Source organism: Cervus elaphus, chromosome 23 (genome assembly GCF_910594005.1).
Source record: "Cervus elaphus chromosome 23, mCerEla1.1, whole genome shotgun sequence".
Classification (NCBI taxonomy): Eukaryota; Metazoa; Chordata; class Mammalia; order Artiodactyla; family Cervidae; genus Cervus; species Cervus elaphus.
In genome coordinates, this window is record NC_057837.1 from 10,506,836 (window position 1) to 10,530,521 (window position 23,686).

Genomic DNA, 23,686 nt, shown 5'->3' on the forward strand with positions numbered 1-23,686 from the left:
GGGCCGGTCGGTTCTCAGACTGCGATACCTGCGGAGGTAGTGGAGCCTCGGCCGCACCTCGGGAGGGGGCTCTGCGCTCTGCCCCGCCGCCCAGCCAAGCTCGGTTCCTGGTCTTGACCCGAGGCCAAGCGCGGCTCAGGCTCTAGGCCAGACCCTGCGGGGAGACAGATCTCTCTCTCCAGGTCAGGCCCCGACTCTGACCTGGGCCCCTGGGACTGGACACAGGCTCTTGCCCCGCCTCCCGCGCTGCCTCCGGTGCAACCTTGAGGGATTAAGGCTCGTTTCCAGGAATAAAGACCAGGTTCTCAAACAGCACAGGAGATCAGAAAAGAGTTGTTGGACAGAGCGCCCCTCTCCACCCACCCAATGGTTTCCTGGAGAAGTTCCAAGTGAGTCTGTTTGAACTTGGGCTGCTTGCACCTTAATGCTAGAGCGTCCTCGGCAGTCACATGGTAGCCTCAGTTCAGTTCAGGTCAGTCGCTCAGTCATGTCCGACTCTTGGCGACCCATGGACTGCAGCATGCCAGGCCTCCCTGTCCTTCACCAACGCCCTGAGCTTGCTCAGACTCATGTCCATCAAGTCAGGGATGCCTTCCAACCATCTCATCCTCTGTTGTCCCCTTGTCCTCCCACCTTCAGTCTTTTCCAGCATCAGGGTCTTTTCCAATGAGTCAGTTCTTCGCATCAGGAGGCCAAAGTATTGAAGTTTCAGCTTCAGCATCTGTCCTCCCAATGAATATTCAGGACTGCTTTCCTTTAGGATGGACTGGTTAGGTCTCCTTGCAGTCCAAGGGACTCTCAAGAGTCTTCTCCAACACCACAGTTCAAAACCATCGATTCTTTGGTGCTCAATTTTCTTTATAGTCCAAGTCTCACACCCATACATGACCACTGGAAAAAGTATAGCTTTGACTAGAAGGACCTTTAACGGCAAAGTAATGTCTCTGCTTTTCAATATGCTGTCTAGGTTGGTCATAGCGTTGCTTCCAAGGAGCAAGCATCTTTTAATTTCATGGCTGCAATCACCATCTGCAGTGAGTTTGGAGCCCAAGAAAATAAAGTCTCTCATTTCCATTGTTTTCCCATCTATTTGCCATAAAGTGATGGGCCACATGTCATGCTTTAACTAGCCCCAAATTTGTCCCTGGTGCCCATCTTCTCAGGATTTAGTTAATACAAGAAGCACTTCTTAAAGGTGAATGAAATGAGTGCTTATGTGACTCAGAATTACCTGGGAGAATCTGGCTTGTTCACAGACACACATACTCACACACACACCTGCACACAAAAGGCACAGAATTTCCCTGTGTTCTAAGTGGCAGATTTTACCTTTGAGGCGATCATCCAGAAGCATAGTTCTTGGGTAAGGCTTTGGTGAACCTGGTACACATCATTTAGTTATTCTTTACAGACATAATGTTCTCCTTGTAAAAATTTTGAAGTAAATGCATAAAATAAAAAGTGGGAATAGAAGAACCCAAAGCACAGTCCTAAAACTTCCTTCTATCATGCTCCTCTTCTTAATGGAAGTGTTAAAAAATGGGAGTTTATCCTTACAAACCATTTTCTTTGCATTTGCAAGCAGGTCCACATATATCTTTTTCATAAATATTATTGCACTGTGTATGTATCAAACAGGTTCAATCCCTGGGTTGAAAAAATCCCCTGGAAAAGGGAAAGGCTACCCACTCCAGTATTCTGGCCTGCAGAATTCCCTGGACTGCATAGTCCATGGGGTGGCAAAGAGTCAGACAGGACTGAGCGAAAAAGAAAAAAAGAAAAGAGAAAAAAATCTCTGTATGTAGATTATATTTTTCACCAAATACATCAAAGGATCATAACGTGTGACTGTATATAGATTTATTTATGCTTTTACATTGCTTTATTTAGCCATAATGCTATTTAGAGATCTGGAGATTGTTTATTACCTAACTAATTTGCCTAGGATCACACTCCCATTGTTTTGTTTATCCATGTGGCACATTGCATTTTGCACAGTGATTAATTTCCATTGTCTCCAAAAGACAAACGCTTGCCTCACTTTTTAGAATCCCTGTTTTATGCTGGAATAAAGGATCAAATATCACGGTGCATAAGATTATGGCCTCACATCATGTTCTCATCCTACGGAGTCCTGTTTTTAAGGTATCAATACTTCCAAATCCTCATTCTCATAAAGTGAGCTAAGAACTCTAAAGTCAAATGCTCCTCCACACATCCAAGAAGTAGTTCTTGATCTTTAACTATCTGCATGATTGTACTTTAGGGCCCTTTACACAGAGAGGGAGAAAATTTTGGTTTTCCCCTACAAAATATATGTCTCCTTAGATATCAGATAAGTATCACCCTTTCCAATCAGATGTGCAATTGCTTACTGGGTATGGTGTTTCAGTCCTGTAAGATGAAGAGTTCTGGAGAAGGTGGTGGTGGTAATGGCTATATGACATTATGAATGTTTTGAATACATTCAATAGTATGTGTGCTCAGTCACTCAGTCGTGTCCGACTCTTTCTGATCCATGGACAGGACCTGCCAGGCTCCTCTGTCCATGGAATTTTCCAGGCAAGAAAACTGGGGTGGGTTGCCATTTCCTTCTCCAGGGAATCTTCCTGACCACCCAGGGATTGAGCCCACATCTCAATTAACCACAAATGAAAAAAAAGGAAAACAAAACCAGATTTACAGGATTAATAAATATCTATTGTGGAGTTTTAAAAGGAAACATAAATACAAAATGTATGTGACTGCTCTAGGCCCTGAAAATAGAGGCAAAATAAATGTCCCATGGCTTATAGATCTGTACCAGGTACAGATGTACATGTACCATATACATAGATGTACCATGTCGTCTAGATCTGTTCTAGACACTTCTGCTAATCTACAAATGTTAGATTCTCCACATTCTTTACAATGTGCTCCTGATTATAAAGAAATAGCACAAATAAAATACACCCAACTTAATGTCAAAGTACTTGATTAAGTACACAAGAATTTCCTTAAAACATTCACATCTCCATGTGAGCAATTAGATAGGAATATATTTCTTCTGAGATGCAAAGATGCAAAAAGCAAAAGAGAAAAGAAAAGATATTCCCATTTGAATGCAGAGTTCCAAAGAATAGCCAGGAGAGATAAGAAAGCCTTCCTTGATCCTTGCAAGTGATCAATGCAAAGAAATAGAGGAAAACAAAAACAAACAAAAAAAAAAGAAATAGAGGAAAACAATAGAATGGGAAAGACTAGAGATCTCTTCAACAAAATTAGAGATACCAAAGGAACATTTCATGCAAAAATGGGCTCAATAAAGGACAGAAATGGTACGGACCTAACAGAAGCAGAAGATATTCAGAAGGGGTGGCAAGAATACACAGAAGAATTATACAAAAAAGATCTTCATGACCCAGATAATCATGATGGTGTGATCACTCACCTAGAGCCAGACATCCTGGAATGTGAAGTCAAGTGGGAAAGCATCACTATGAACAAAGCTAGTGGATGTGATGGAATTCCAGTTGAGCTATTTCAAATCCTGAAAGATGATGCTGTGAAAGTGCTGCACTCAATATGCCAGCAAATTTGGAAAACTCAGCAGTGGCCACAGGACTGGAAAATGTCAGTTTTCATCCCAATCCCTAAGAAAGGCAATACCAAAGAATGCCCAAACTACCACACAATTGCACTCATCTCACATGGTAGTAAAGTAATGCTCAAAATTCCCCAGGCCAGGCTTCAGCAATACCTGAACCGTGAACTTCCAGATGTTCAAGCTGGTTTTAGAAAAGGCAGAGGAACCAGAGATCAAATTGCCAATATCCGCTGGATCATCGAAAAAGCAAAAGAGTTCCAGAAAAACATCTATTTCTATTTTGTTGACTACGCCAATGCCTTCGACTGTGTGGATCACAATAAACTGTAGAAAATTTTGAAAGAGATGGGAATGCAAGACCACCTGACCTGCCTCTTGAGAAACCTGTATGCAGGTCAGGAAGCAACAGTTAGAACTGGACATGGAACAGCAGACTGGTTCCAAATAGGAAAAGGACTACGTCAAGGCTGTATATTGTCACCCTGCTTATTTAATTTATGTGCAGAGTATATCATGAGAAATGCTGGGCTGGAAGAAGCACAAGCTGGACTCAAGATTGCTGGGAGAAATATCAATAACCTCAGATATGCAGATGACACCACCTTTATGGCAGAAAGTGAAGAGGAACTAAAAAGTCTCTTGATGAAAGTGAAAGAAGAGAGTGAAAAAGTTGGCTTAAAGCTTAACATTCAGAAAACTAAGATCATGGCATCTGGTCCCAACACTTCAGGGAAATAGATGGGGAGACAGTGGGAACAGTGTCAGACTTTATTTTTGGGGGCTCCAAACTCACTGCAGATAGTGACTGCAGCCGTGAAATTAAAAGACGCTCACTCCCTGGAAGGAAAGTTATGACCAACCTAGAGAGCATATATAAAAGCAGAGACATTACTTTGCCAACAAAGGTCCATCTAAGTCAAGGCTATGGTTTCTCCAGTGGTCATGTATGGATGTGAGAGTTGGACTTTGAAGAAAGCTGAGCGCTGAAAAATTGATGCTTTTGAACTGTGGTGTTGGAGAAGACTTTTGAGAGTCTCTTGGACTGCAAGGAGATCCAACCAGTCCGTCCTAAAGGAGATCAGTCCTGGGTGTTCTTTGGAAGGACTGATGCTGAAGCTGAAACTCCAATACTTTGGCTACCTCATGCGAAGAGTTGACTCGTTGGAAAAGACCCTGATGTTGGGAGGGGTTGGGGGCAGGAGGAGAAGGGGACGACAGAGGATGAGATGGCTGGATGGGCACCGACTCGATGGGCATGAGTTTGAGTAACCTCCGGGAGTTTGTGATGGACAGGGAGGAGTGGCGTGCTGAGATTCATGGGGTCACAAAGAGTCGGACACGACTGAGCGATTGAACTGACTGACTGACTGACATTTCTTCTGACAAAGAATTTTAACCAGAAACTGGTAATAGTGACTGTCCTGCCCAGAACCAAACTAGGAGGATAGGGCATAGAATTTTGGATCCTGAATTTCCCCATGGTACAAATACAGGAAAATCATTCCCTTACTGGACCAAGGCCTGTTCAGCCACCTCCTAAACAGGTGTGTAAACTATTCTCCTTTCCCCTAGTCTGGCTCAACCTCTCCTGTCACCTTCATGACCACCATCCTCCCTCTCAATCCCACCATCCACCCTCTCAATCCCACCACCCACTATCCACATGGAGGCCACAAACATGCCACCACCAGCCCCCCATTCTTAAAAATCTCCCCTGGTGTCACCTTCAGCATGCTCACTAAGTTCCAGCCACACTGGCCTTTGGGAATGACCAGGTCCCTGGGCATCCCACCCTCTTTCAAGACTCAGGGCCTTTGCACATGCAGTTTCCTCCAACAAGAATGCCCTCTGCCCATAATTACTTCCTCGCTAAAACATGCTCTTTCAGGCTCCAGCTGAAATGTCTCTTCCTCAGAGAGAAGTTCCCGGATTTCTCAATCTACTGATGTTTTCAGGACACGATTCTCTCTCCAAATGTGGCGTTTTCCTTCACGGCAGGTACTCTGACCCGCTTTACCTGCATTTAACATCTGCCTTCTGCATGACACTGCTGGGGGCTACAGGGGCAAACCTCTTGATTCTGCTGTTTACAACGGAAACACCAGAGCCCTTTATCAGCTCATAACTGCTGAGTGCATATCTGTTGCAGGAACAAATGAAGGACTTGGGAACCTGAGTGCAGGACTTTCCATTTCCCTTACATTTACTGCAGACCTCTTGCACATTAGTTCCTCGTTCATCAGCATCTATCCTTAAAGAGTCACTGCAAAGTGTTCCTACTGTTCTGTGTCCTCCACACACCCTAACAGCACGCTACTGATTTCTACTCCCAACTAACTGGTGAAAACACTACCGAACAAGGCCAGGGACGAAAGCTCAAGTTGCAGACATACTTCTCTCCAGGATGAGCTCTCAATAACTCATTTTCCCTCCAGCAGTCAGTAGTCTTGCGTCTTATTCTTCACTCAATCACAGGTCCTCTGAAGTCTGTCGTTCAGCTCAAATTCTCCTCTGTGCCCACTCCCATGCTTGGCTCTGAACAGTCCGCAACTCCAGAGCCCTCTAACCTACCAAGCTGTAGTGTTCTGCAGCAGGAGTTCCCAGCCCACTTCACTCAAGCGTTCGGAAGTCACTGCTACTCCTGCTAAATTTGCAAACTGCCTGTTCTCCCTTTAAACCCACTAAGGCCTCACCTGAGGAAAACAAGCAGCAGAAACAATACACTTCACTTGTCAGGTCTGTTACTTGCTCCTGGGTCATCTCTTTTGGATCCACCCTAATTCCTTTTAAGTCATACCAGTCAATCAAGAAGTATAAACACCTTCCATGTTCCAAGCACTATTTGGTCCCTAGAGACATAACAATCATGAACACAAATTCACTCACACTGCCCCCTCCTCCCTTGGGCCCTGAAGGAGGGAAGGGCTGAACACAGATGCCGGGGGGCACAGCCAGAGGCTATGGGCACCACCCACGGGCTGGGCGGTAGGCCTAGGGAGGCCTGAGAGGGGAGACAGCTCCAGGCAGAGGAGCGTCCTGTGTGAAGGTGGCCCGAGACAGACCCTCGGCACAAGCCCTGGGACTCAGCACAGGATTTTAGGCTGGACAGTGACAACTGAATCAGGGGCTGAGGCTGAAGGGGCTTTCCAGGCCCAGTACCAACCACAAACACCCAGCCCTTCGGGGCGGTCCGTCCCATCCCCTCTCACCTCCTTCGCCAGGCCCTGGAGCCCGATGGTCTGGCAGACCAGGGCCAGCTCCTGCTCTGTGAGGTGGCCGCTGCTGCCCACACCCAGCTCTTCCCAGAGGCCCCAGACCCGGCTCTCGAGGGTGCCGAAGGAGAGGTTGCCGGGCTTCCGGGGGCTCCCAAAGACCTCGGGACCCCAGGCTGGTAGCTGGCCTGAAGCAGGGGAAACACATCAAGGCGGTGCTTCACTCTGAAATCAGATGGACTGACAGATGGGCAGACAGACACATGGGAGAGTCAAGCTTCCGATGGTGGCTACACGAGGCTCCCCGTGCAATTCTTCCAACTTAATTCTATGCAAAATTTCACAATAAAGGGGGGACTCTGCTGCACGTGGGGAAGGCATTTTCTGAAGGGAGCCTACAGAAGCTGTAGCACTAGGAGCATACCTACAAGCTTTGTACTTAGAATAACAAGTCCAGCTTTAAAAAATTAACGTCTAGAAGGTCTTCAGATCTGCCCAAAGCAAAGAGCACAGTCCAACAAAGGCCAATGACCCTGTCCCTTGGGCAGCCTCTCGTCCTGGCTTCATCTACCTGTTTGTTCTTGCCCACATATATTTTGTTTTTGTAATATTTATTTGACTGCTCTGGGTCTTGGTTGCTGCAGGTGAGATCTTTTCAGTTCTGGCATGCAAACTCTTAGTTATAGCATGGGGGCTCTAGTTCTCAGACAAGGGATGGAACCCGGGGCCTCTGCAATGGGAGTGCAGGGTCCTAAACAATAAATCACCGCAGAAGTCCCTGGCCCAAGTATTTGAAGGCAAATCCCAGCTGCCATGTTCTCACCCCTGAGTGTTTCGTATGCACTCCTGACCCCAGTGTGACGATGGCCCTACAACCCAACAACGACGTCCCAGTTCTCTACCCAAGTCTCCCGACAGCTGATTTCTTCAACTCAGCATCAATGCAGAATCCTCCCTGTGTGTGTGGTTACTCCCCCAGAGTCGCTGGATCACCTCCAGCCCGCACCCCAGTCCCCTTGCTCCTGCCCTTCCATCCCTAATATCTCCTATAAATTGGAACTTAGTACAAACATCTAGTTTGGATGCAGGTTGAGTGTTATCTTTTTTATTTTTTTCTCCCAGCAAAAATGCCCCAAGGTGGGCTGTTTTCATACCACCTCACATCAGGAGCCACAGGGGTCTTTGAGATGCAGACTCAGCAGCAATCTGGGTGAGAGACAACAAAGTTTCATAGCCTTTCTAGGTTAGCCAGGTGGCTTACTGAGGTTTATGAAGCTTTGCCAGAGAAACCCCCTTTGGGAGAGGACAGACCTTGGGGTGGCCACAAAGAGCTCTCTTGAGATAAGCAAGGCTTCAAAGCAGAGCTCCCCTCATGCCCAGACTGCACCACCCGGTCCAACACAGGACGAGGGTCCCCTGCACCTGACCAGACCCCGGCTCTCGATCAGTGGTCTGGAGCTCTCCAGAGAGGAGTCATCTTGGCGTTTACTGTGATAACCCAAATAATAATCAGAAAGTCCATTCCTGAGGGATGCTAGGCTTCCTTGCTCATGAATGATGCTGTATATCGGCTTGAGGAAAACACAAGGGGAGGGCCACTTCCAAGACCCCTTCCGGCTTAAAACATCTGAACGTTCTAGGTAAAAATGGAAAAACGGGACTTCTCTGATGGTCCTGTGGTTAAGAATTCACTTTGCAATACAGGGGTCTCGGGTTCGATCCTTGGTCAGGGAACTCAGATTCCACATGCTGTGGAGTAACTAAGCCTGTGCCCTGCAACTAAAGAGAAATCTGAGCACGGCAATGAAAGGTCCCAAATGACGTATGAAGATCCTGCAGGCTACAACGGAGACCTGACAGCCAAATAAATGCATTTTAAATTAAAAATTAAGTAAATAAACAAAGGCAGAAACCAAAAAGAGGGAAAAGCAATTCTGACGCCAGGGTGTGTTCTCAGGGCTGGCAGAGAAGGTAAGTAAGTCCTGTAAGGTCTGACATTAGAGTTTGTTCACGAGTGTCAGTTCTAACCTGGATGGAAAGAAGAACCCCAACCTGTTTCTGGGCAGAGAGCCCAAAATCACTCAGTGAATAACCTCCCCGGAGCCCTTCCTCTCATCCCCTACATTTACTCTGAGTCCAGGAAATTTAGGAAGTGATTTTCCAACACAAAGAGGTCCATCTGCTTCATCCAGTAGCACAGACACGTGGTTCATTCGTCTGACGTACCCAACCTCAGCCCTGAGCCAACAACAGCCTCGGCCCCTGAGGACCTCAGTCTGGACGGTGCTCAGCACCAGTGCAGACCTCTCACTCAGGAGAAGCCCCAGGTCAGTTCTGGCCTCCTGCTGGAGCCGTGGTCCTGCACATTCTGCCCTGTGACTCACCATGGTGAGAGGCGTCCTTAAGGAACCCACACACCCACCTGCTGGTGCACCCAGCATTGCTGAGCACACCTGTGACTGCCTTCCGGGAGCTCCGCCAGGTTCCCAGGACCAGAGCCACGTCTCGCCCTCCACGTGGGGAACAGTCAGGGCCTCTGGTGAGTGGGGAGGCTGCTGGCCCAGGCCTGGCACATTAGGAAGGAGTCCCCTGGCCCATGCCTGCTGGTCATGAGGATCGCTGTGACCCTAGCCAAGCAACTAGCTGCTCTCTTAGCCAGCGGCCCCTGCCCAAGGGTCTGACCTCAGGAATCTCAGAGAGACCTGGGCACCTCCCAGGAAACTCTCCTTCGCTGGCAGCCTGCTGCCTGACAGCCCAGCACTGACCAAAGGGGGCATTCACCACAAGGCCAGGCTTTACCTTGGGCTTCAAACAATTCATTCTGAGGCTCCTTCGCACTGTCGGCTTCTTCATCATACTTGAGACCCTGTGGAAAGTAAGAAAGTGGACATCAGCCACGATTAACCCACAGGGGGTGGACTGCCCCATGGATGTTCTTTCTGACATGAAGGCCCGAAGGCTCCCGCAGGGGACAGCTCAAGGAGTCTCAGTCAGGGCCCCAGAGTCCGCGGGGGCATCCATCACGAGTCCGCCTAGTTGTGCAGGGTGAGCCTTGGTCCAAGTGCTGGGCGCGGGTGACCGTGGCTGTGGCACACCTGCCCTTTCTACCCTCAGCCGATTAACCTTCCCTCCTCCTGCAGGCCCGGGGGAGGGGGTGATAGTGAAGAGGGGATGCCCCGTGGCCCCGTTTCTGAAAGAGGATGCTCTGTGGCCAGAGCTGCCCTGCAGATAGAGAGACACAGAGACACCTTAAAACCGAATGTAGGTCCCCAAATAGCTGCTCTCCCAGCGATGAGATGCCCTCTCCCATCCTCCGGTGTCATGTCATGTGAGCAGTGACTGGGGGAGGTGCCCAGGGGGGGTCCACCCACCTCCACGCTATCCAGGGACGCGGAGCGGCAGAGCTGGCTCCTTGCACTGGGTGTGACCGGTTGCTCCGGTAAATCTGGGGCTCCACCTGCAGTGCACAGGGCTCGGGCTGGCTCCGACGGCCGTACCACTTAGAGCCGCTCACGTCCTTTGAGGGAACAGCCCGGGAGGCGACTGGAAAGAAAATGGGAGGCACGTGGGGTCTTTAAAACAGACCCTGGACCCACTTGTGCTTATGAAGATGCAGATTCAGAGATGCGATCTGGCTCTCGGGGACAGACAGAGAAAATGTCAGAAGAACACAGGGAAGGGCCAACGTGGGGCTGTGGCTGAGACAGCTAGGCTGGGAGACAGGACTTCCCATTATAAAGTCTAGGTGTTGTTTAAGTGTTTCCAAGCAAAATAGGCTTTTCTTATGCGTTAGAAAACTAATTCAAAAATCTAGATTTTTACACAAAGAAATAACCTTCCAATAATCCAAGTGCTCTAGAGACCAGAAGGTGATTTCCCACCCACCCGACCCCACTTCAACACAGCACCCCACCTGGACAGGACACAGAGGGCAAGGACCTCAGCACAGCCAGGCAGGCTCAGACTCCGCATGAGTCTATAGTCAGGGGCAGAGGCAGGTGAGGACTTCAGCTAGGGATTCTTGAGACTCCCTTAAGCCCTAATACACCCCTGCACTTTCTTCTTTCCTTCTTACCTGCCCACATCTGCGGAGCAATGGGGACTCTGTAGGCAGAGAAGAAACGACACTGCCTCTGCAGGAATCTGAGTGGCCAGAGAGACTGGGGAGTGGGGGTGCGGCCTGGGCTGTGACCAGGAGAGAACGCGGGTTTGGAGGGGACGAACCAGAAGGGGCCAGCTGGAGAGAAAGGCAAAGTGTCCCAGGAAGCAAGGCCAGGCCAGGAAAAGGGACCGTTTCACACAGGCGGGTCATGGTCCCAGGGACCAAGTACCATCTCCCTTTTCTCCTCCTCACCCGAAACTGGCCTGCAGCCCCTGACCATGGGAGCATCAGAGGAGGAGGCTGGGTCCAACCGGGCCTCCAGGAGAAACATTGATGCCAGCGATGGACAGAAACTGAGGACAAGGGAGGAGTCTGGGGAGGAAGATGCTGAGTTCCATGTGACAGAGGACATCTAGGGCAGGAGGACCATGTTCCTGGACCCTGTGAGCTTATCACGGGCAGGGCCCAGCCCTGTACACTCTCCCCATGTGGGAACTCCCGGGGCTGCTGGAGAGGAGGAGCCGTTCCCACTGACAGGGAGCAAACGGGAGGCTTGAGCACCCCACGCAGGGAGCAGGGGCCTGCATGCAGGCTCCGCACCTGCTCTGGTTTCTGGCTACACACAGGCTGTGGCTGATTGCTGAGCAGGGAGCAGCGGGAAGAGAAAGGCCATGTCAGGTGGGAGTGGGCATTGGGGACACACTCGGGAAACCAGGGGCGCCTGACAGCACGCGGACCCCTGCCTAGGGCTCAGCCACTCGCCGATCACCGCAGGTCGTGACCCAGCACCACGTCTGCACCCTTGGCCTCAGTGGGCTCCTGCCTCTCCCCTCCTGAGATCCCCTGGTCCGTGTCCAGAGGCCCACCTGCCCTTGATGTGGTGTCCCCTTTCTTCATGGTTTTGGCTGCTCAGCCCTTTCCTCAGAGCAACAAGACATCCAGAAATCATACACATTAGGCCCGGTTAATAATGTTCTCTGAAAGTGTCACCTCCTCCCTCCACCAGGGGGAAATGCGTCTCTAGGAACGTGTCCACGAGGCAAGTCAGGCCAGGAGGGGGCAGCGTCTCACCACCCACAGGGCACAGCGCTGCGGCCTCTCAGTGGGAAGGTCCAGTCCCCTCCCGCTGCCCAGACGGCCGCAGACCACAGGGTCAGCCGCGCCTTGTGCCTCCTGTGTGTGCGTATTTATTCATAGGAGCAGAATGCCAAACTCTACAAGTGAAAAATACATTGGTTTGGGATCTCCCTGGTGGTCCAGTGGTTGGGACTCTGCGCTGCCAATGCTGGGGGTAAAGGTTCAATCCCCAGTCAGGGAACTAATATCTCACTATGCTGAGTGGCATATCCAAAAGATTAAACAAGCAAAAAACAAAACAAAACAACAAGAATATTGTGGTTATGTGTTCTGTGATGGCCTTCACTGAAATAGCAGAACTACTGAGAAGCAGAATGTTCTTGAAAACCCCAGGCATTTGGCCCAAGGGTGCCACGCACATTCGTGGAGCACATGTTCCCAATCATGGCAGGAGACAGTGGGAAGGACCAGCAGGCAGATTAGAAAGCGGGAGAGAGGGATGCTGTGGACTGGCCGGGGGAGCAGGGATGAAGCCCATGGGAGAGACCAGGAGGGTGGCCCTCATGGGAAGCACACAGCCGCGGAGGGTGGGCGCAGGGCTTGCTGGACTCTCACAACAGGGGCCGCCCGTGTGCACCAGCCCTGGCCAAGCCACCTCAGGCAAGCCTATGACTGACCCACCAACTGACTGGGTAATTGAGGAAAGTTCTGAAAATTGAAAGAAGAGAAAAGCAACACAGAACAAAATGGGGGTTAGTAGGGAAAATTACCAGTCACGAAGAGGACACAAGTTACCACTCATAGGAGTTCCAGCACAGAAAAGGGAGCGATGACACGGGCGTGGCCTTTCTCAGGCACCTTCACGCCCAGGGTCACACGATCACACCCCAAGTCGGGAAAGGCAAGTGGCCTTCTTCCCACCTCAGGGAAGAGAAACCTGAGACAAAGCAACCAATGACCGGACCCTTCAGGTCCCACGGTGGCCGCTTATAAGCTGGCTCCGCCCCCTGGTCAGACTCCTCGCCCGGTCAGACTCCTTTCCCATCAGGCTCCACCACCTTATCAGACTCCTCCTCTGTCAGGCTCGTCCCCCTGGTCAGACTCCACCCCCTTATCAGACTCCGCCCCTATCAGACCCCGCCCCCTTATCAGACTCCTCCCCCGACAGGCTTGTCTCCCACAGGTCAGGGCTCCTAAAGTGGCTCCAGCAGGGGGCGGTCGGACACCAACCGATTTCAGTCCCAGGGGAGGCTGCAAGTGCTTCCCCAAGGGCCTAGCTCCAGACTAGAAAACCTCACCTGAGTAATGGGTACGACAAGCCATAGGATTTCAGGGGTGGGGGCCTGGGGGGCTCACTGGAATCTACACGAAATGTACATAAGCCCCAAACCTCCCAATGGCACCTCCTGCCCCAGTCATGCACCTGCTCCCGACCAACGCCCCTCCCGGGGTCTGGGAGCAGACCAGGGGCCTGTGCGGGTCAGACACCTTGAACCCCTGCCCCGTGGGGGAAGGAGGGACCCGCTGGTCCCTGCACTCTCCCTCCCAGCACTGCTCAGATGCAGCCTCCACCGGTTATCCGGCCAGAGAACAGCAGGCGCTGCCAGCCAAGGAGTTGGCCCATCTTCTAAGGAGCACGTCCGCCATCACCTTCCCACTGGACCCACAGGCCACACCTCCAAGCGGGCCTCCCTTCAGAATTCTCCCTCCACTCCTGACCAGTATCAAAGCCCCTCTTCACTTGTTTTGAAATATTACCTTTGTTCCACTGACCCCACTGGAAACCAGGATTCTAACAAGTCGGAGGAGCACAGAGCACTATTGTCTGAGACAGAAGACAGGCGGAGGGCTGCCTCAGCTGGTGGCATCCTGCTTGTTCCACCAGCCTCCCAGCATGGCCAGCACCTTACACCTGCACTGCGCCTTGGATGATCAAATTCTTCCACCTCTCCACATCCACTTTATCTTGTCTACACCGTTCACTCTAAGGACAGCACTAGATATTACTAGGCATTTGTGAGATTGTGACTTATAATAAATATGAATTTGGTCTTCCTCCCATCCCTTGCACAGCCTCTAAAACCCTCGAATTTCCAAAGTGATGAGAGCAACCACACCCAAGTTTATGCTTGGTTTATAAGCTGACTTTGAGAACCACACCTTGAGATGGGCTGGTTGCCAGGGAAACCAATGATGTGATTAGAGGTTAGTACTTTCAGCCCTACCTGACCTCTAGGGAGGTCAGAGGCTGGATGTTGAATTCAATCACTGATGCCCCATCACTGGATCAGTCATGACTGTGTAACGAAGCCTCCATAAACCCTGAAAGGACAGCATTCAGAGACCTTCTGAGTTGGTGAACACGGGGAGACCGGGGAAGAGTGAGCCCTGGAGAGGGTGTGGGGCCTCTGAGCCTCTGCCCACAGCCCATGCACCTCTCACCCTGAGTTACATCCTTTGCAATAAACCGCTGATCCACTAATGGGTTGCCCTGATCTCCTCTAGCAAATTAACTGAACCTGAGGAGGCCGTGGGCACCTCTGATCTTTAGCCCGTGGGTCAGAAGCACAGGTGACAAGCTGGACTTGAGATTGTTGTCTGAAGGCATTGCTGTCTTAGCCTGTGGGGCCTGAAGCTGTGTCCAGGGGGATGGTGTCAGAATGGAGTTGAACTGCAGGACACCCAGCTGGTGTTGCCAAATGGCCTGGTGCGGGGGAAATTACACAGATCTGGTGACCAGAAGTGCCAGGGTACTCACAGGATTTTGTGAAGTGCAGAGGAAAACACGAGAGTTTTTCCCTTACAGAACCATTTAACAAATAAGGAGCCCAAAGAAGAAAAAAACCCAGGTGCTGCAGTCCATGGTCCCAGTCCATGCAGTTGGGGATCATAGACCTGCTGCATTGTTCAGGTACAACATCACATTCCAGAAGTCACAGAATCACAGAAAGAGACGAAAAGAAGACCACAAAGGCCTCTTCCCTGACTCCATAGACCCACTGTCTTTATCTGAGGAGGCAAGACCAGCCTGTGATGACAACACAGCCACGAAACCATCCGTAAATTCCTCGAAGTTGACCTGTGAATTTGAGAAAAGCGGTCAACACTGCTTTCGACAGGCCACATACATAACACACTGGCCTTTGGTGTTTTCTCAGATCTTATGTTGCCTTCAGCACTGAGGACATTTTTTCAAATATTTACTTACGGTTTGAAAAACCTGAAGATATAGAGAGGCAATTAGGCCCGTCACCAAAAAAAAAAAAAAAAAGAAAGAAAACAACTCCATAAAAGGAAATTAGATAACATAGTTAGAAAACAGTGCAGAAAAGAGGTGTCTGATGATCACAAACATTAGCACATAAAGAAATATCAATGTCTTCACTACCCACCAAGAAAGAGAACATGCTAGCACCTAGGCTAGTCCTCCACCAAGGTTCCTTTCCTGATTAAATCCCCTGCCCCTACACTGGGGGAAAAAAAAAGCTCTGAACACTCACACATATGTCCGAAGAGATTCTCTGGAGTATACGCACCTAAGAATGGGATTGCTGGGTCACAGAATATACCTTTATATCCTCTTGGTAAATTGAATCTTTTGTCACTATACAATGCTGACCCTCTTCAGTTCAGTAATGCTTTTTACCCTCGAGACTAGCTTTCTTATGGAGCTTAAAAGTTTCATATCAACCAGTTTTACACTCTTCAGGGACAACACAAAGCCTGTCTGATAATTTGTGCCTTGCTTATCATTTATTTTAACACCTTACAAGATATTTTTGTTTTTATATAGCCAATGTTCATTTAGAATTATTCAAATATTTGCCACTTTGTTTTTCATTTCTTCCTTCATTTCCGACCTTCTGCCTGGGATAGTTTTCCATCTATCTGAAATAGATCTTTGAGACTTACCTTTTGCTTAAGTATGCTGGTGCTAAGCTCTTTTAGTGTGATTTTCACTTTGATTCTTTCTTCAGCAAAAACGTAATTTATTAAAAGAATATTGGAAAGGATCCAGATGTACTTGAAGAAAATGGGTAAATAAACTGTGACTCAGTCAGACAATGAAAGACGACAACAGGGGAAACAAAAAACACTGACAGAGACAATAAATGCACACTGACCTGCACTCTCTGAATACAGACTGCAGACATGATATTGAGTAAAAGAACCAGAGTATGCACTGAGCATGCGCTGTATATATGTCCACCTGTATGAAGTTCAGAAACAGGCAAACAAATCTCTGCTGTTCTCATCAAGACAGGGGCAACTGTTGGAGCCAGAGGGGCCCCAGGGGCACCTGAGGAGGGATGCAGGATGCTGGGGGCCCAGGTGTGCTTGCAATGGATGTTCACTGAGCTGCACACTTTCCAACTCTTTTTCTCTGCCTGTGCTTCACCTGACATCACACAGAAAGAAATCAACGCAGGAGATTCTTGTAGGTCAAAATGTCACCGGTATGTGCTAGAGAAGCAGGCCTGGCGGTGTAGGTCGCACACCTGGCACAGAACTTGAATGAGTACATTTCTATTGTTGCCTCTGAGCACTAAATGCAGCTGTTGGCTGTGGAACGTCTCTGCCTGGGTTATACACTATCAGACCTGAAGGTGGACTACTTATATGTGTGTTTATCTTCTGGCTCCCCAACTAGCATGTGGTCTCACGGCCGACACATTGTAAATACTTAACAAATGTCTATTGGATGTGTTGGTCTCTATATCCTTCAAAACTGAGCAGAATTCACCTTCTCAAGGAGACATTCTTTCACCTTTCTTCAAAAAATTTTTTTTAATTTATTTATTTTTGGCTCTGCTGGGTCTTCCTTGCTGCATGCAGGCTTTCTCTATTTGTAGCGAGAGGGGACTACTCTTCCTTGTGCTGTATGGACTGACCATTCTAGTAGCCCTCACTGGAAGGTGGGTGTAAATTTGCTAAACTGCTAGTATGATAATGTCTAAAACTTCTTCTTTTTTATGATGGTGCATCAATTTCATCAGGTGGTTCTATTAATTTATTCTTGTTCAGTCACAAGTCATGTCCAACTTTTGGCAACCCCATGGACTGCAACACACCAGGCTTCCCCTGTCCCTCACCATCTCCCAGAGTTTGCCCAAGTTCATGTCATGTTGGTGATGCCATCCAACCATCTCATTCTCTGTTGTCCCCTTCCCCTCCCTAGCCTTAATCTTTCCCAGCATCAGAGTCTTTTCCAATGAGTTGGCTCTTCTCATCAGTGACCAGAGTACTGGACCTTCAGCTTCAGCACCAGTCCTTCCAATGAATATTCCAGGTTGATTGCCTTTAGGATTGACTGGTTTGATCTCCTTTTGACTCAAAAATCTTCCTCAGCACCACAATTCAAAAGCATCAATTCTTTGGCACTCAGTCTTCTTTATGATCCAACTCTCACATCCATACATGACTGCTGCAAAAACCACTGCTTTGACTATATGGATCTTAACTAATCTCATCTTGAAAAGGCTGCATCCAGACTAATGCCATGTGGATCAATACTAGAAAGAATATTCTTGCAAAGCTTTCATTTCAGAGATATTGTAATGCTTTCATTTTACATTCCTAGCTTCTAGATGTTGCCTAGCACATAATAAGTGCTCAAAGATACTTGTTGAGGGACTTCCCTGGTAGTCCAGTGGCTAAGACTCCAAGCTCCCAATGCAGGGGACCCAGCTCCACTGCTGGTCAGGGAACTAGATCTCACATGCCACAGCTAAGAGTTCAAATGCCCCAACTAAAGATCTCACATGTTGCAGGGAACACTGGTGCAGCTAAATAAATAATATTAAAAAAAAAAACAACAAAAAAAACTTGACTACATGGGAGCAGAATGAAATGGCCATTTTGTTTGATCCAATCTCATGTCTTTTGTGTCTTTGATAATACTTATCAGCTTTCTTTTGAGCCATCAAACAGGAGGCGATTTGGGAATTCTCTGTTGGTTCAGTGGCTAGGACTCTGCACTTTCATAGCCAAGATCCCAGGTTCAATCCCTGGTTGGGGAACTAAGATCCCACAAGCTGTGTAGCATTTACCAAAAAAAAAAAAAAAACAGGAGGGAATCTGATGGCTGAGTGTGCTGCTGTTTTATCTGATACCATTTGACTGTGTTTCTGTGTCCTCTCTCATCACAGCTCACAAAAGGAGGATGGGCCAGGGGAAAAAAAAAATCAAGGAAACCAGGTAACCTATGTATGCTATTTTAACCAGTGTTGATTTTCACAAATGTGCCTTTTGCTCACCTAGCCCTCGAATACAATTCCAGGTGATATCAAGAGGGGCTAGGACATGAGCGATCAAAATCACACCCCGTTTCTTTTTTTTTTTTCCTGGCCACACCACAAATGGCATGTGGCATCTTAGTTCACCAGCCAGGGATGGAACAAGCTCCCCCTGCAGTGGAAGCATGGAGTCTTAACCACTGGACCACGAGGGGAGTCCCCACAGCTGAGTTTGAAGTCCATAAAGAAAAGTCAATAGAGGGGAAAGTGACCGAGCTGCGTGGGGCGGGTGTGTGAGGCAGAGCCCTCCTCGCCCCAGGAGCAGCTCTGCTGACAGCACTGGCCACACGGGCTCTGGGGGAAGTAACAGGAGTCAGATTCACCTCGAAGCTCCCCCAGGGCCAGCAGGGAGGGGTTTAAGGTTGTTCTTCATTTGTTTCTGCTCAAGAACCAACTCAGGAATCTTTCCAGGTTAGATTTATTTTCTCATTCAACATGAGACCAGTTTTATTGAGTTATGTCTGTGGCGGGGGCGGGGAGGGGGGCAGAATACTCTTCCTTCAACGGTAAGATGACCAACACAATTATAGGCACTGCTTTTTTTTTTTTTTTTGCAGACTGTGGAATCTTAATTTCCAAACCAGGGTTGAACCCGGGCCCCTGGCAGTGAAAGCCAGATCCCTAATGACTGGCCCACCAGGGGATTCCCAGACACTGGTTTAAAATGAACACGTGTACCTCCCTGGTGTTCCAGTGGTTAAGAATCCGCTGCCAATGGAAGGGACATGGGGCTCGATCCCTGGTCTGGGCAGATCCCTCAGGCTGCGGAGCAACTAAGCCCAAGCACCACAACTGCTGAGCCTGCACTCTCGAGCCGGGGCTCTGCAACAGGAGAAGCCACTGCCATGAGGAACGAAGAACTTTCTCTAATTTTAACACTGTCTCCAAAAGTAAATCAGAAGTCAATTAAAACGGACTCAAATGCATTCCTTTTTAGAGCTGAATAACACACAGCTCTTTATCCACTCCGCTGTTGACCGTCATCTAGGTTACTTCCATGTCCTAGCTATTGTAAATAGTGCTGCAATGAACACTGAGGTACATGTGTCTTTTTGGAATTTGCTGTATGATGCAGGGAACCCAAAGCTGGTGCTTTGTGACAACCTAGAGGGCTGGAACGGGGAGGGAGGTGGGAGGGAGGGGACATATGCATTCCTATGGCCAATTCAAGTCAATGTATGGCAGAAACCATCACAATATTGTAAAGATATTATCTTCTAAATAAAAATAAAAATGTAATATATAAAAGTTCATTCATTTAAAAGGCGAAAACTCAGGCAAACCTTATTTCTCCATGAGGAAGGACTTTTGAATATGTGTTTAAAGTTACTTATAGTAAGTTTTATGCCACTACTAACAATTGTAACACATCAAAATATTGATGGTAGCCATAACAGCAGTATCTAAATCTTTGGGTCTATATATAGTGGTAAAAAGTGAACATACAAAAAAGCTATCAATCAACACCACTAAATATTAATGACAAGTCTGGCTCGTTGGGTGCTGCTTAAACAGCGGGTATTAGGGCTCGTCTGAGTCTGTAAAGGGCGTCCCTGGTGGCACAAATGGTAAAGAATCCACCTGCAATGCACCTGACGCGAGTTTGATCCCAGGGTCTGGAAGATGCCCTGGAGAAGGGAATGGCTCCCCACTCCAGTATTCCTGCCTGGAGAATTCCATGGACAGAGGAGATTGGTGAGCTACAGTCCATGGGGTTGCAAACAGTTGGACACGATTGAGTAACTAACACTATCGCTTAGAATATGGAAAACTCAACAGTGTTGGTTTTTAAATCTGCTTAAAAGTAAGTTAGATGCAGAGAAACAGCACTTAAAATACTATGTAAATTTTCATCATACACACATAACACAAAAATATTTTCTTTTCAAAAAGATTTTCTCATCATCTTTAATGGGAAACAATGAAATGTCATGGAAACAGTCCAGTAGGGAAACGTTTACTATTTATCTTTCTAAATCTTATATTTTTCAAACAAAATCTGTTGATACTCTGCTTTTGCTTGCAAAAATTGGTCATCATACACATTTGACCCATCTGAAGAGCTTCAAGAAGACACTTGAAAGGCATCAGATGCCAATTCAGCCTCAACTGGAAAGAAAAGGAAATAATTATATTCTTTACCTAAAATACTTGAGTTAAGTAAGTATTAGTTACAACAAACCAACAGAAAAACGAAAAAACCTGAGACCTTTCCTAGTGTTCCGAAAAATGAAATCTATTTATAGGTGGCATGACGTGAAATACAAGGTTACAATTCTATAATCTGCTCATGGTGCACGTGTGGCTGAGTACCAGATTTCTGGTTTCCTCATTCTTCATTGGTTCACTCAGTAACTGTGTGCAAAGGTGCTGGGACAAGGACTGCAATTATAAGATGAAGGCGACCCAGGTCCACCCTGGAAAATGATATGCCCTCAACTGGAAAAACAGACAAACAGGCAACTTCCACACAGACTCACAAATACAAAACAGATATAAAAGACGGCACAGGGACACTCAGAAGGGACAGCCAGCTTCGTGTCAGTACTGCCAGCTTTCTGGTGGAGGTGCTGTGGAAGCAGATGCCTGAAGGACAGGAAAAAGTACAGGAGACGGAGGGGAAAAGCTCGTACAAAGACCGGAGGTGAGGACGCGCGGCTGTGGGATCCTACAGTCTGGCTGGTTAGATGCAGAGCTGAGGGCAGAGGAGGGTGGTAAGGAGGTAAGGCCGCCTACTTTGGCAGGACCCAAACCGATGTGGGTGTTTGGAGCTTTTCCTGAGGGTGAAAGATAAACTGGTGACAAAGTCAGTGACAGAGAAATTTTAGTCACCCACCGAGTGACAGCTTCACACCCGTGACTGCTTGAGTCTGGGTTTCCAGCCTTAACTGCTACCAGCGCCTGAGAAGCGGGTGAACGCCACGTTTCCTGAGAACAGTGTCAGGTGCAGGCGGATCGTTCCACAGGGATGGAGGCAGTAGAAGAAGGAAATAGCCAGAAATGAAAGAAATACATAGACCTTTAGAGATTATTTTTCAAGCTATGGAACATGATGAATCAAGGAGGAAGAAGGATATTTTTCACTATGACTGCTCATGCTTTCACATTTTTCATTAGCTATATGTAAGAAAAAATATTTAAGATAGCAACTGTTATCCAAACAATGGAAAGAGATGCCACTGACTACCATGGATTTCAGAAATCAATGTCTAAATTTAATTCTTAGGTTTTGGCAACATACCTTCTTCTAGTTCTCTAGTTATACTCCTGTCCAACTCCCGCAGCATCCGAAATAAGTCAAATATTATTTATGTTTAAGATAAACAAGAGAATTATCATAGGAATTACATATAATTTACTACATGTGACATTTAAATAATACTTTCAGAGACTAGACCTAACTTGAAGAATACTTAAGTAGAAAAAGCATCACATAAATAGAAGAAAATGAATTCCTACTTATTCTGCTTTTAGATAACAGAGAACATATATATGGAATGCTATTTAGATTAATCTGATAAAAAGTATAATAAATATCAGTCTATTGAGTACACATAATTTCAGAGAATTAGGGAATGACCCGTAATCCTAGTCATGACCCACAAGATCACTATCGTCTCCTTTAACAGTTCCTGCCCTAAATATGTACTTTCTGAGACCTTTATTTTGATTTCTAGGTGAGGATCATGTCATATGGAGGAAGTAGTCTGAAGTCGAATGTTAATAAGGAGAACACATCTGCAGTTTTCTTTAAACTTTTCCATTTAGCGAAAACATAGAAAGGTGAGGAAATTATACACAAGAAAACAATGTACCGGCAAGTTTTAATTCTAAAGGTGTTTAGCGAGAAGGATTCTCTCATAAGCGTCAGTTTGCGAACTATGCCCCGTGGAAGGGGAAGGTCCCACGGGGGTCACTGCAGGGGTGAGGAACAGAGAAGTCACAGCTGCAGGGCCTCTGGCCACTCCTTTAGCTAAACGGCTCTATACTTGTCTCTTTCATATAATACCGCTCCACTCAGAAGTGTTTTTTAAAAGAAAGGTTGTTTTCTTTGGGGAAAAAAAAACCTTTTTTAAAGGTATGAGAGTCATTGATTTAGCCAAACTTCCTAATTCTACAAAAGAAGTAACAAGGCCAATGGACTTCTTACTGAGCCTAGAGTCCTATGCCAGCTCCTTCCTCAGATTAAGAAAACACATACAGATTTTTAACTGTAACATAGAGAAAATGAATATGTAAAACCTTGTTACATAGTTCAATAATGCTTGTGGCATTTAATAAATGTTTTAAATTATATGTCTTAAATGCATAAACGAAAATAAATCAATATCAAACTCCTATTTGTAGAAGTCGATATAGTTAATTTGTAAAGCAGAAATATTTTTTAAACACAGGACAGGAAACTTGAAAGAGAAAATCTTTGGTTGAATCAAGCAGGCCAAAACTGAAGAGATTTGTCTTAAAAGGATGTTCGTTTCCTCCAGATAAAACCTGGTTTATTAAAATGAATCAGCAAAATGAATTATCCACATTTTGAGTTATTTAGGACACAATTTAAAACACAAATAAGATCTCTCTTTACTATTTAGCATACTTCTATCCAAGCTGTCATAATTAATTGGTATGTACAAAAAGCATGAGTGTAATCTCAACTATAAGCTAAATCTGGTCAGAAATTGCAGTTGAACTTCATCTCCTCAAGCTGAAGTTTCAAGGGGAGCACTTATACTCCTACCCTCCTCATGAGAAGCGAGATTTACCCAACGGGTGAGTTTGGGAGAAGGAACTAAGAAGTGCTTGCTTGGTTCCCAATCTCTTCTTTGAAAAGATGTGTGTGCTCACAGCACCGTGAACTTGGGTCTGCGGTAGGCAGCCCGCCCCTGGGGTGGGGACTGAGCCTTTGCTTCCTCCCCTGAGGCCTGCGTGGGGCAGTGCCTGACTTGGGATGAAGTGTCTGGAGGCCTGCTGTGACTGCACAGCTAAAGCATGTCCTCCAGGTTCATGGCTCTCAAGTACTAAGACCCAACGTAGCCGCAGTGCTGTCGAAGAAACCTCAGATTGCTCTATGATGGCAAGAAGCCAAATGGGAACACAGGTTGAGACTGCATTTAACAAGGGCTATTTTTATCTGCACCATAACCATCATGAAAACACCATCAAAACCACAAACCCGTGTGCTCTGACTAAAATGGATATTTTAATCACAACGATTACACAACGAAAACTAGCTGCAATTTAGACTCCCCATCATTGCTCTTAGTCATCAATCATCCAGGTGCTGTTGAGATAGAGACAAAAGTGAGCTTCATTTAAAATTTTTTAATGTTTGCTTTGACTACAAACTTAGAAATGTTCTACAATTGCTCAGAAAATATTTTTTAGAAATTTAAGTAACAAGGCTCTAAGTAAAATA

The 23,686-nt window shown here is 47.1% G+C and overlaps 2 protein-coding genes and 1 long non-coding RNA gene across 10 annotated transcripts in view; 1 reads left to right on the forward strand and 2 right to left on the reverse strand.

Moving 5' to 3' along the window:
- The window catches only part of LOC122682154 (ninein-like protein), a 705,741-nt gene that overhangs the window by 236,375 nt on the left and 445,680 nt on the right, over window positions 1-23,686 (forward strand). The window lies entirely within an intron of this gene.
- The window catches only part of LOC122682170 (ninein-like protein), a 137,875-nt gene that overhangs the window by 7,327 nt on the left and 106,862 nt on the right, over window positions 1-23,686 (reverse strand). The window contains exons 6-8 of the mRNA XM_043885009.1: window positions 10,170-10,341; window positions 9,564-9,664; window positions 6,796-6,986 (exon numbers count right to left, since the gene is read on the reverse strand). Of these exons, the coding sequence (XP_043740944.1) occupies window positions 6,796-6,986; window positions 9,564-9,664; window positions 10,170-10,341 (464 nt within the window). The remainder of the gene's footprint in view (window positions 1-6,795; window positions 6,987-9,563; window positions 9,665-10,169; window positions 10,342-23,686) is intronic.
- Window positions 16,471-23,683, reverse strand: LOC122682184. The gene is made up of 3 exons (XR_006337253.1): window positions 23,408-23,683; window positions 21,364-21,365; window positions 16,471-16,612 (listed from the first exon to the last, which is right to left on the reverse strand). It is a non-coding gene; the product is annotated as an uncharacterized LOC122682184 (long non-coding RNA).